The 12,144-nt window shown below is 43.9% G+C and overlaps 1 protein-coding gene across 1 annotated transcript in view; it reads left to right on the forward strand.

The window, feature by feature from the left end:
- EGFR (epidermal growth factor receptor) overlaps positions 1-12,144 on the forward strand; it is a 154,633-nt gene that overhangs the window by 114,829 nt on the left and 27,660 nt on the right. Inside the window, exons 6-15 of the mRNA XM_054273403.1 lie at positions 163-281; positions 1,704-1,845; positions 2,522-2,638; positions 3,195-3,321; positions 3,420-3,493; positions 4,685-4,775; positions 5,528-5,727; positions 6,745-6,877; positions 8,180-8,279; positions 10,185-10,342. Of these exons, the coding sequence (XP_054129378.1) occupies positions 163-281; positions 1,704-1,845; positions 2,522-2,638; positions 3,195-3,321; positions 3,420-3,493; positions 4,685-4,775; positions 5,528-5,727; positions 6,745-6,877; positions 8,180-8,279; positions 10,185-10,342 (1,261 nt within the window). The remainder of the gene's footprint in view (positions 1-162; positions 282-1,703; positions 1,846-2,521; positions 2,639-3,194; positions 3,322-3,419; positions 3,494-4,684; positions 4,776-5,527; positions 5,728-6,744; positions 6,878-8,179; positions 8,280-10,184; positions 10,343-12,144) is intronic.

A 12,144-nucleotide genomic window follows, 5' to 3' on the forward strand; every position in this document is an offset into this window, starting at 1 on the left:
CACACTCGCTCTCACCCCTCCCAAACTTTGGCCTTAAATGAGGACAGAACGTCCCATGAGGAAAATCTAGCACAGAACCTGCACCAGACCTTTTCTCCATATTTCTTGATCTCATTACAGCAAGCACAGCTGATGTTTTTAATTTTTTCTTGTATCTTCCAGTAACAAAAGTCATCTGTGCTCAGCAGTGCTCCGGTCGGTGCAGGGGGAAGGTGCCCAGCGACTGCTGCCACAACCAGTGCGCCGCGGGCTGCACCGGGCCTCGGGAGAGTGACTGCCTGGTAATGACACTGCACCACCACCACAATGGCCTCAGTCCCTGACACAGCAAGCAGGGCTTTCAGCTGCATGTCCTCTAGCCTTCTGCAGCCCCAGAAGGCCTCCTGAGAGATGCTGACCTGGAGGGTGCTCCAGGGCTTCCCTGCGTGGGTGGCTGTTGGGAGGGAAGATGACATGACCTTCACAGCACCCTGGGCTGGTGTTTACTGACTCTGCCCATGGACCTTCCTAGTGTGTTCCAAACCAGTGTTAGTGCCTTTGACTGCCCAGTGAGCTCAGCATTGTTGCAGAGCATCCAAGTATTGTTGCAGAGCATCCAAGTGTTTGCTGTGGGCAACTTCCCCACATGAACAGGCCCACAGCTGCCCCCATGGTGCAGCAGTTATCTGGGCCAGCACAGCTTTGCCTTGTGGTCCTTAGCACTAGTAATCTTGGTTTACCAAAGCAAGAACTTGTAAGGGAAGTAAAGAAGTGATGGATCTTCATTTCTTTGCATTTCACCGAACTTCACGCGTGAAATCCGGGTTTCCCTTTCTGCTTTTGACTTGCCACAAAAGCACTGTATTTGGGGAGCCCTGGGGCAGTGAAGAGAGAAGAAACAAATGGAGCTTCTTTAGGGAATAAAGGTCTCATTGCTTTTCCACAAGAGTTTCAGGGGTTTGGTGCATGCTGTGGTTTTAACTCTTCCCCATGTTTGCACTACACTCCATTGAAAATTCAGTGACATCTCAGTAATCACCACAGAAATTGTCCAACCTGGATTTTATTGTTGTTACCTCTATTCCTGGTTTTCTTTTAAGATGGCTATGATCCCCTTACTGGCTCACACAGTTACTGTTTCTCATCTGGAAAGCCAGGGGAGAAGAAAGGGAAAAAGGGAGTCATTATTAATTTAATGCAGATTTAGATTGGAAGAACCAACTTGCCCTTCATAAATGCTTGCTAAATTGTTCATTACCTGCAGCCAAATATAATGGCTTGAGTTTAATATTTAGCCAGAAAAGTCAGTAATTGGCAGGAAAGGACTTGATTTGATTTAGGTTATTAAAAACTGGCCAAGAAAAGTACAGTTTGTCTTGATCTGGTTGCTGCTTGTAAGGGAAAATTTTTCTGTCTAAGGCATGCAGATTTGCTCCTGTTCCCACGTGAATCCCAGCAGCTCCCCACCAGAGTGCCAAGGTTTCTTGCTCAGAAAAAGAAAGGCTCATGGTTTCTTTTTAAAAAAATACTGAACTCCTTTACCCAGCCTGAAGCAACCTTTCAACCTCAAAGCCTGAGGGATCATCCCTGTAGCTGCTTGGGGTTTCCATTAGAGCTAAGCAGAAAGCAGAGGAGGCCATCAGACTGTTTTGAAGACCTGATGTAAAATCACTGTCACTTTTTAAGGAAAAGGCAGTTTAACGGGTGCTGTTGTTCCATGACAGGCGTGCCGCAAGTTTCGGGATGATGCTACGTGCAAGGACACGTGTCCCCCATTGGTCCTGTATAACCCCACCACTTACCAGATGGATGTGAACCCTGAAGGAAAATACAGCTTCGGAGCCACTTGTGTCAAGGAATGTCCACGTAAGTACATTTCAGGTTGCAGCCCCAGAGGAGGTGGGGCATGGAGAAAAGGGGGAAGGGTCCTATGTCACCCCTCTGTGTTGTGGTCAGGTAAAAAAGCTATTGTTCTCTTCAGTTTCTGTGGGAACAAATGACAAAGTGAGCCTCTTGAAACAGTCTGCATCCATTACCTTGCCTGGTTTTCAATCTTTGCATTTTGACTTCTGAAAATTTACTGCATACTGAAGAGAAAAGCATCTTCTAAAAACCACTAAAACAATGGCTATATGGCATCAATGTATGGGTTACCAGAGTATTATTAACTCTTAACTGGTTCTTAATTAACACTTTTAAAAAGTAATTGATTTTAACACTCCATCTGAAGGCCTGTGATCCTTGTTTTCTCTACAGATTCTTGCTTTTCCTTTCTTGCTGTTCCATTTCTGTATTTTTTAATCCATCAAGGCTTTAATGTTGTTTCATCCTTCTGTGACCATTCCTCTCCCTGTAAAATGATGATAGCACTGTATGTTCATCTACCTTCAAATGATGTTTGTGATGATCATGGTTAATGCCTGTACTTTCCTAAGTGTGCCAAAAGCTCAAGTCCCTTTTTTCTTACCAGTCTTGAAGTGCTTGTCTGGCCCTCAAAGCATCCCTCTTGTATTTCAGCCACCTTTGTATCCTTTTTCTCCAGACAACTATGTGGTGACAGACCACGGCTCCTGCGTTCGCTCCTGCAATGCTGACACTTACGAAGTGGAAGAAAATGGTGTTCGGAAGTGTAAAAAGTGTGATGGGCTATGCAGCAAAGGTAAAAAAAGCATGGAATAAACCAGTGAAGCTTTGAGATGATAGAGAACTTACTAGTGGAGGGAGTTCTGATCTTAGTTAAGTGCAAATTCAATATAAATTAGGTCCAGTAATAGTTTGGAGATGTGACAAGAGGTTTGATCAGGAAGCATGACTGTGGAGCATGCTTTCCAGGAGGGATACACCACAAGTACAGTAGATAAAATTGTGTGTTGTGTACATGTATATCTTGCACGTCAGCCTTCTCCTCCATTTGTTCTTCCCTGTGTCTCATCAAGGGGAATGGAAATGGGACAAAGAGAGCAGGGAATGTGCCAGAGCCTGTGTGCAGAGATGCTCAGACCAGAGCTGCACAGCTGGGCAAGCAGGAAGCAGTCATCCTGTGTCACTTTCTGAAAAGCAAAAATAGGCAAAAGACCTATGAAACTCATCTTAGAGTGGTCGGTTTGACCATATGGGAATTCTTTCTGAACTTGGAGCACCTTCACATTTTTACCCTGCCATGTGACTGGGCTGCACTTTTGTCCCCCCTAACTTTTGTATCTCTCCTTTAACAGTGTGCAATGGTATTGGAATAGGTGAACTTAAAGGGATCCTCTCCATAAATGCCACAAATATCGACTCCTTCAAAAACTGTACCAAGATCAATGGGGATGTCAGCATTCTCCCAGTTGCATTTCTAGGGTGAGTTACCTGCTGGCCAACAAGAACTGAAAGGAAAAAGCTAGGGGAAATCCAGGCTAAGCTGTTCTTTTCCCAATTTCTCATTCTGTTTGTTTCAGTGATGCCTTCACAAAGACCCTACCTTTGGATCCCAAGAAATTGGATGTCTTCAAAACAGTCAAAGAAATATCAGGTTAGCAGTGAATTTAAGCTGAGGTGTTTTTTGACTGATACTGCCAAAAACACAAATGGGGAGGAGGGAAATTTTTTAAGCACATGAAGAGAAGTGCATGCAAAGTGTTTCTTGTCTCTCAGCTAACAAGGGTCACTCTTAACCAAGGTGGTCAGCAGCACATTGCCAGCATTACGCCCACATAACCCATAGTGGTCTTCCATCCAAGGTGTGTGGTTTGGCCAGATCATCCCTTCTGCTGAACTGTCAGCCCTAGAGAAGAGTAAAAGCAGTGGAGATCCTCAGCCACCCAAGAAGCATGTGGTGATGCAGAGGCGTGCCACTCCAGCTAAAAAAAGCCAAGTGTGTTTCTATTTGTGGAAAACCTTTCAGCAGCTCCTTAGGGAAGTGTGCTCAGGGGCTTGCGTCATCCTTATGGAGACACCCTCTCCAGCCTGATGAGCTCTTCCTTGGGGTGAATGTGTCTCCATGAGCACAAGGCAGCCAGCGGAGCACTCAGCCACCGTCTTGCACCAAGTATCAATTAAAAGTAATTGTGTTCAGCCCATTATGCAATGAATGTAACATTGGGGCTGGGTCTACAGGCATGACTCCAGTTCTCCTTTTGTTTCTCTCTCACCTGTGTGGCTCCCTTCAGGGTAGCAATGACTAACTGCAGAGCTTCATACAGCAGCCTGCAATTTTCCAAATTCTCCCCTTCCTCCCAAGCACCTCAGCTGAGTGGGGAATTCTGTTTGCCTCAGAAAATCCCCTACAAGTAGCTATTCTGCTCTGTTCCTGCTTTTCAGTTTCCCTCTTCCCTGAGGTCAGCTGAAAAACGGGATGGGGCGCTGCATTTCTCCCACAGATCCAGAGCCTGCAGCCTCTCAGCCAGGGTATCTGCTGGCAGGAGCTATCATTGCTGGTGACTCGGTGTGGCAGGATGTGTGGCTCACCAACACGCTCTGTTGCACTCCTAAGCCCTCATGGTGGGCTAAGAAGTAAACTGTTTATTAAACAGGGTTTAAAAATATCTCCTTGCTCCCTAAAATGTCATGTTAGACTTTGAGATGGTCCTTCAGATAAGCATAGGGAAAGTACAAGTGCCTTCTCCTGGTGCAGGATTTGCTACAGAAGAAGGTTCTGCTGCCAGTACTAACGGTGAGTTTATTTCCATTATGGTTATTTTTTAATCTTCTTTTCCTCTTGCAGGATTTTTGTTGATTCAAGCCTGGCCTGAGAATGCTACTGATCTCTACGCTTTCGAAAATCTGGAGATTATACGAGGCAGAACAAAGCAGCAGTAAGTAAATCATGTGCCACAGCCACTCTAAGAGAAACCCTGTTTCAGGCTGCTCTTGTCTGAGCACACCAAGGTTGCAAGCAGTGTGAGACTCAGGTGTCCCAAAACTGATGCAAAATGGGGCAAACCCTGCAAGGAGTAGAGCACCATCTCTGTAGCATAGATAATGTGCCCTGGGAGAGAAGACCCTCAGCTCTGTGCCGTGTATGGAGGGCTGCCCTCAGCCTGCGTTCAGGACCAGGGTTTCCCCCACCATCCTGCAAGCACAAGCAGGACAGAAAATGCTCTTTACAGTCTGGGGTAAGTCATGATGTGATCAGGAACACTATGGGATTTGAGGTAGCTGGGCAGTCGTGGATGGAGGCTGCCAAGCAGTGCAGACATCAGCAATGCTTCCAAGTGCCCTCCTAGGCTTGCCCCAGAGGGAAGAGTGACTTGGTGGACAAGCACAAAGTAATAACTGCTTTACCTACAACCATTGTTCCACTTCATTTACTTGTCAGAACACGTGTGTCCTGACAGTTTTAGCTTAAAAAACCCTTGCAAAACCAGATGTGAGTATTGCAGTTGCTACATAATAGGCATGGCATGTATGTGGCATTAAGTTTAGAAGGCTGAGCATAACCTTGCTTGATGAAAATGCGGTACACAGCAGGATGCATTTGACAACTAGAAGAAAAACATGCTGAGTACATCCTGCTTACTAATTACCTTTCTTCCATGTTTTTTCTATTTGTCCCTCTCCATTTTAGTGGCCAGTATTCCCTTGCTGTTGTTAACTTGAAAATACAGTCCCTAGGGCTGCGCTCCCTCAAGGAAATAAGTGATGGAGATGTTGCCATTATGAGGAACAAGAACCTCTGCTATGCTGACACTATGGACTGGTACAGCCTGTTTGCAACTGAGAGCCAGAAAACGAAGATTTTACAGAACAGGGATAAAAAAGAGTGTGGTAAGTGAGTGCTGCATTCCTGCTCACCATCAAAGCTCATGCTGAAATTCAAAAGTAAGCTTGCATTTTCATGATTGAAAAAGCAAGGCTTTTTTCTCCATGTTCCTATGGCTACAAAATTCATCAGTGACACTGCTTTAATGAAAGTGGTGAGGGAAGAGAGGGATTTTTTTTTCTTCCCACCAAAATGTGGACTTTGTGGTGTCCAGCAAATCAGGAGCTTCTTCAGTACTATGAATATAGTGAAGCCACATCACTTGAAGGATACAAAAGCTAACTCCTAAACCTGGCCTTTTTTAACAAGGTTGAAGCTGTTGTTCAACCATACTGCTATTGACTGCAGTGCTCCCTGGGCCAAAATCTTTTTGCAGAATATGAATTTGTTGTATTTTAGAAATTTGTCATAAAAATACAGAATTGTTCGAGTGAGAAGGGGCCTTTAAAGGTCACGTAGGCCCTGTGCTGTGGGCAGTGATGTCTCTCACTAGACCAGGTTGCTCAGGGCCCCATCCAATCTGACCCTGAACTTTGAGGGATTAGGCATCCACCAATTCCCTATGCAACTCAGTGTCTCACCACTTTGTAACTATGTCTTCATTGTATCCATAAATCTATCTACTCTTTCTGTTTAAAACCATTTCCCCTTGTCCTGTCACTACAGGCCTTGTTAAAAAGTTGTTATAAGTACAAAAAAGCCCCAATAATGTTTCTCCAGAGCTGTCTTTTCCCCACGGTGGACATCCCCAGCTCCCTCAGCCTGACTTAACTTTATTATACATCTGTTAAGCTGTCACAGAGGATATCATTCTTATTTTGAATGGCCAGAAATCACTCAATTTCAGGCTTTGGGATTTAGAGAAGAGTGATTACTCCTCTTCCACTCTACCAGAACCATTCATATCTGCTTTGGAACAGGCTGGGGAAATGGGTTGGTCAGCTGGAGTGAGAATGGAGAGTTTGACCTCTCTCTTACCTCCTTGACATTCATGTCTTTTCTTGTCCCTCTGTCTCTCTCAGCTGCTGCCAAGCATGTTTGTGACCCCCTGTGCTCAGATGTAGGCTGCTGGGGCCCAGGGCCCTTCCACTGCTTCTCCTGCAGGTTTTTTGATCGTCAGAAGGAATGTGTGAAACAGTGCAACATCCTGCAAGGGTAAGGTGTCTCAGGGGTGCTTTAGGTTTTGGTGATGGTCTGGGGGTTTTGGTTTTTAGAATGTGTTGTAGCTAGAAAGAAAGCAAGAAGATGGATCTCTGGTTGCATGGGATTGCCCCAATTTGCAGAAATGCTGTGTGAACACAATACCTAGCTAAGGTACCTCTCTTTCCCTATTCAGTATTGCTTAGGAGTTTGCTCCTGACATGGTGACTGCTAAGAAAACATCCCCTTAAGCCCACAAGGAGACTATCTGGAGGAGTTTAAAGCTCAATCTGTGGCTGTCAAGTACACTTGAGAGCCAGAGCCATTTAGAATCTCTGGGAGCTCAGTCATCCCCAGAGCCAGGGCTTCACTGCTTGGTAGATTTCTTTCCTCTTATATTTGCTCAGATGAGTAGCTCACCCTTGCAGTTTGCAAAGTTGAAGGGATAATGAACTTTCATCTGAAAATGACTGAGAGCAGCAATTTCAGACAAAATTGTTGCCTCAGCCTCACTCAGGACATGGAAAAAATATTGCTGCCTTGTGTGTCAATTCAACAGGTGATGTAGGTGGAAAAGGCATGTCTAGCAGCAAAATTACAAAGTCTGACTTTTAAAGCTCCTGAGTATTGAGCAAGTACTTGTCAGGGTGCTAATGCCTCTGATGTTTGTATTTCTCTAGTGGTTTGCAGTTTAGCAGCTGTCTTTTTTTTTTGAGTGAATTCCCTCTAGCAGCTATTATAACCTGAAGGGCAGATCAGGGCATTATTTTGTGTCAAATGATGGGTAGATTTAGTTTAATTAATAACACCATTACTTGAAGTGGAACAGCTTTATTGCTATTAAAACCATCTGTTCCCAACTTTCATATTTTAATGATTCATTGTGTGTTGTAGAGAGGACATGAATTTAATTATCAGTGCCTTGCTGTTTAACTTTCCTAATTATTATTTGTAGCCTTGGAATCACTTGAACTGTTTTTGCTGATCTCTTTGCATCACTACCATTTAAAAGCCTCTAGAAATGGTTGTGAGTATTCTGTGACATTAGCTTCAAAGGGAAAGTAAACTAATTTGTAGTGTGCAATCTGGAGTGCCATGTGTTTCACTGTCAACCAAATTTCCCTTACTCTTACATCCTCCTGATTGTACTGAGCAAGTGCTACTGGTGTAGCCAAGAGGGTCTCTCATCCTGTCTCAGTACCATCATCATCTCAGTCTAATGTGGAAAAGTCTGGAAAAGGAGAGAAGACCACAATTTATCACTTGCTATTATTTCTAAGGTTTAATTTTTTCTCTTTGTTTGTTGTTGTTTTCCAGGGAGCCAAGAGAGTTTGAAAAGGACTCCAAGTGCCTCCCCTGCCACCCTGAGTGCCTGGTGCAAAACTCCACCCTGTACAATGCAACCTGCACTGGACCTGTAAGAGCAGATTCATCTTAGCAAACCTGAGCCCCAGATCACATATTAATCTGTATTTCCCATGGTCAGATAATCCTGAGGTCTCATTTTAACCCTATTTGAGGTGAAGCAGAAAATGGGGGTGGTTAGAAGTCAAGATCTTGGGGCAAGGGAGCAGGATAGGAAACTTCAGGGTGTTAGGTCTATTTTCTGACAGGTAATCCAGAGTTACAGACATTGTAGAGTCCTTAATATTTTTTAAAATACTAAAATTTGTATTTTTTGAAAAATACTTACTTTGGCAAATATGGCAAAAATTTGAGTAATGTGTAACCACTCAACTTCCAAGTTGGTGTGAACCCTTAGATCAAACTCAGATCTTAATTGCAGAAGTCCAGTTCTCTTTTTTTTTTCTTTTGAGATCAGATCTCTTGCTTCCATCACAGGTCCACCTCTGTGGTATTTAGCCCAACTCTTTAAGCACCTCTTGCCACCACCAGCAGTGTTTGACCCTGTCTGAGTGTTTGACCCTTGCTCACTGTTGTGGTTTAGGAACTCCCTAACTTAGTACTCCCACTGAGACTCTCCAAATGACAAGCCACTCACTCACTCCCTTCCCCCTTCCCCTGTGGCAGGCTGGAGAGGAGAATTGGAGGAGAACATGAGAGGGGAAAATCATGGGTTGAGATAAGAGCAATTTACTGGAAACAGCAATGAGATAAGGAAGGGAGCAGTAACAGCAGCAACATTAGTAACAGTGTACAAGAAAGATGAAGGATACTCACGTAATTGCTCAGAACCAGCATTACCCCACTGGTCCCTCTGTCATGATTGCTCAACCAGAAAGAACCCCTTCTCCTCAGAAGAAACTCCTTCCGTCTGCCCCTGGGGGAAGGATGTATACATGATGTGGTACAGAATAGCCCCCATGTCCTAGCCATGCCCCTCCTGGCTGCTGCAAAAATTAACCCTGTCCTGTCAAGAACAAGGACACCCATCATCAGTTTGAGCAGTCACTGCTCAGTAATGTGAAGCATTTGCATCCTCTCTCCTAGCACCATGGCCTCAAGGATGTTATTTACATTATAAACTCCTTCAGGCACTGACCTCCTGTTCCATATTTGCCTAGCATCTAGTAATCAGTCCATTATAGTGGCCCTTGGACATTATAGTGATTAAAATAATCTTCCCATAACGTGTCTTACTTTTGTCCCACTGCAACCAGCACTATGGATCTGGTCTGATTTTTCTCCACAGTAGAATTTGACCCACAATTGCTGGTTCCCCGGCTTTAAAATATTTAGGTCATTCGTGATGCTGTTACAATCTTAATAAAAACAGTTCTGCCAAAAATGGCTGAAGGCAATGCCTTTAAATACCAAATACAAATTAAGTGCTTTTCAAAGTGGAACAAAAAAAAAAAAGCATGGACTCCTTGGGTTGCCTTCATCATCCTATGCTTCTTCCTAACAGAGGAAAGAACCTGTGCTGAGAAACCAGAAAAATAATGATTTGATTCCAGTTTTTCAAGGAGGTATCAGGAGGTCTATATCCACAGCTTTAAATTATGTGACAGGAGACTGCACCAGGTAGCAACCAAGCTGTCTGCTTTTCAGCTGACCCCTTATCAAGGTGTCATTAAATTCTTCCCCATTTAAAATGCAAAACACACGTTTTCCAGCCAGACAGAAAGCAGAGGTGAAAAAGAAGCAGCATTGCAATGCAATAAAATATTAGCTTTAAGCAACAGGAACTGTCTTTTGTATGGTCCATCCTGCAAGAGCAATTGCTTGCAAGAATATCAGGTAGCAAGGTAATAAAACCAGACAATGCTGAAAACTTCCAGCAATAAAAGGCATTTAGATTTATCTTCTGAATTTCCTCCTGAACGTAAGGGTGTAATAAACAAGTTGTTTCTCTCTGCAGGGCCCTGACAATTGCATGAAGTGTGCCCACTTTATAGATGGCCCCCACTGTGTGAAGTCCTGCCCAGCAGGGGTTCTGGGTGAGAATGACACCCTGGTCTGGAAATATGCTGATGCGAATAATGTTTGCCAGCTCTGCCATCCAAACTGCACCCGGGGGTGAGTAAAACTTGGGGCTGAATCGTGACAGGGGAGAAAAAAAAAAGAGAAACAGATTGTCTTGAGCTCTTTCTCCTCCTGATGGTCCCATGTCAAGCCACTGAGAACTAGCAGGGAGCCAGAGAGGTCAGGAGAGCATAGTTAATGAAAGCAGAGTGTGGCAAACTTTGTAAGTAGGAAAAGGTCAGTGGTACTTTATGCAGAAGGAAATGAAAAAAATAGTTTAAGGGGCTTGAAACAGGTTTGTTTGATAACTTGAAAGAATTTTACAGGACTCAACCACCAGTGATGCACCCTTTTTCTCCCACCTGGCTTGTTGCTGTGTCCTCTGCTTTTGAGAGGAACATCAGTGACATCTGGTGGATGCTGGGTTCCCAGGGCCCATTTTTCTGTGCACCTTTCAACTTTCAGGAGGGAAATCCCAGTGGGATAACACAGTGATTTTCTTTTTTTTCCTTCTTTCCATATGCTAGCACTTGGTCTGATTTTAAAGCCTTGTGAGTGTGGGTTTTTTAACAGAAGTCACAGTAAATGCAATCTATATGAGCCATTTTTTCCTCATTTGGCGACAGCTTAAACTGCAACCAGTAACAAGTTGTGAATTGATCTGTTTAATCTACATCCCAAGTAATAATGGTCTCCTCTCCTGATTTCCAACCTACAAAAGACAAGGGATGCACAGGAAAAGGTTTTAGGGTTTGAGAGCTGGTTATTGGACTGTGATGTTTCCAGAATAAAAAGCCAGCCCATGTTTGATGTATTTTCCTTCACAGGCCTCTGCTTTTTACCCTGCAAATTTGTCTGATCCAAAATCTTTCTATAATATGCCTATAATAAATGTTGTGAGAGAAGAATTGTAACACGTGCAAACCAACCATCACAATGTATATTAGCTAATCCAACTGCCAGTTCCCCACCTTCATGGGAAAAAGGAGATGAAGGGTGGAATCACTCCCTTCATCGGAGGACAAGTAACAGCCCTTTCCAGTGCTCATAGTGAAATTCAGTGCAATGGATTTCAGACAGTAGTTATACCAGCCTGCTGGATTTGCCACGATTTACAGCTATGGCCCTTGCTTTTCCTATAGTCACACACAAGGCTGATCAGGGCTTCCCACTGCAAGCTCAGGAAGAAATTTCCTCAGTTGAAAAGGGATCATAATTAAGCTCTTTATTAATTACTTCAGTAGTCCCTACTGATACAAACTGGCCACAGTGGTCTGATATCCTCCTTCTAACTGGCCACATGGAAATGCAGCTGATTAGTGGAATAATGTAATGAGTAACCACATCTGAAAAAGGCTTTTTTTCACTGTGCAGCCTTAGTGAGATCAAACACTAGACTCTAATGCAGATTTGGAGAACATAATTTGCCAGACAGGGATGTAAAATAAGCCACACAGTGGCTCTTGGTGCACAAGCAAGTTCCCCAAGCAGAATTGGTCAGAGAAGTCAATTCCTGCCTTGCTTTAGCGATGGATGGGGGAACCACAAGAGTCAGGCAGGAGATGAGGTTACAGTAAGGAGACTTTTTAAAAATGAGGTTTCCCCAACATATGCCTCAGTGTATTTGGCCCTGTGTTATTAAGGCAGAACATAAAAAGTAGTATCAATTTCATCTTTCTCATGAAAGAGCCGGGTTGAGTTTGCATCAGTTACATTGTGAACATGCTCAATAGCCCAAGTCAAATTGATGCCCAAATGTGGCAGATGAAATAGGCTGTGTCCCTGAAGGGCTCAAGAGAGCTAGAAGGAGGTAGTGCTGCAATATTTGCTATACAGATGAGACATCTGTGGCCATG

This window comes from Melozone crissalis, unplaced genomic scaffold (genome assembly GCF_028551555.1).
Source record: "Melozone crissalis strain CALT ecotype California unplaced genomic scaffold, PUWL_Pcris_2 ptg000016l_1, whole genome shotgun sequence".
Classification (NCBI taxonomy): Eukaryota; Metazoa; Chordata; class Aves; order Passeriformes; family Passerellidae; genus Melozone; species Melozone crissalis.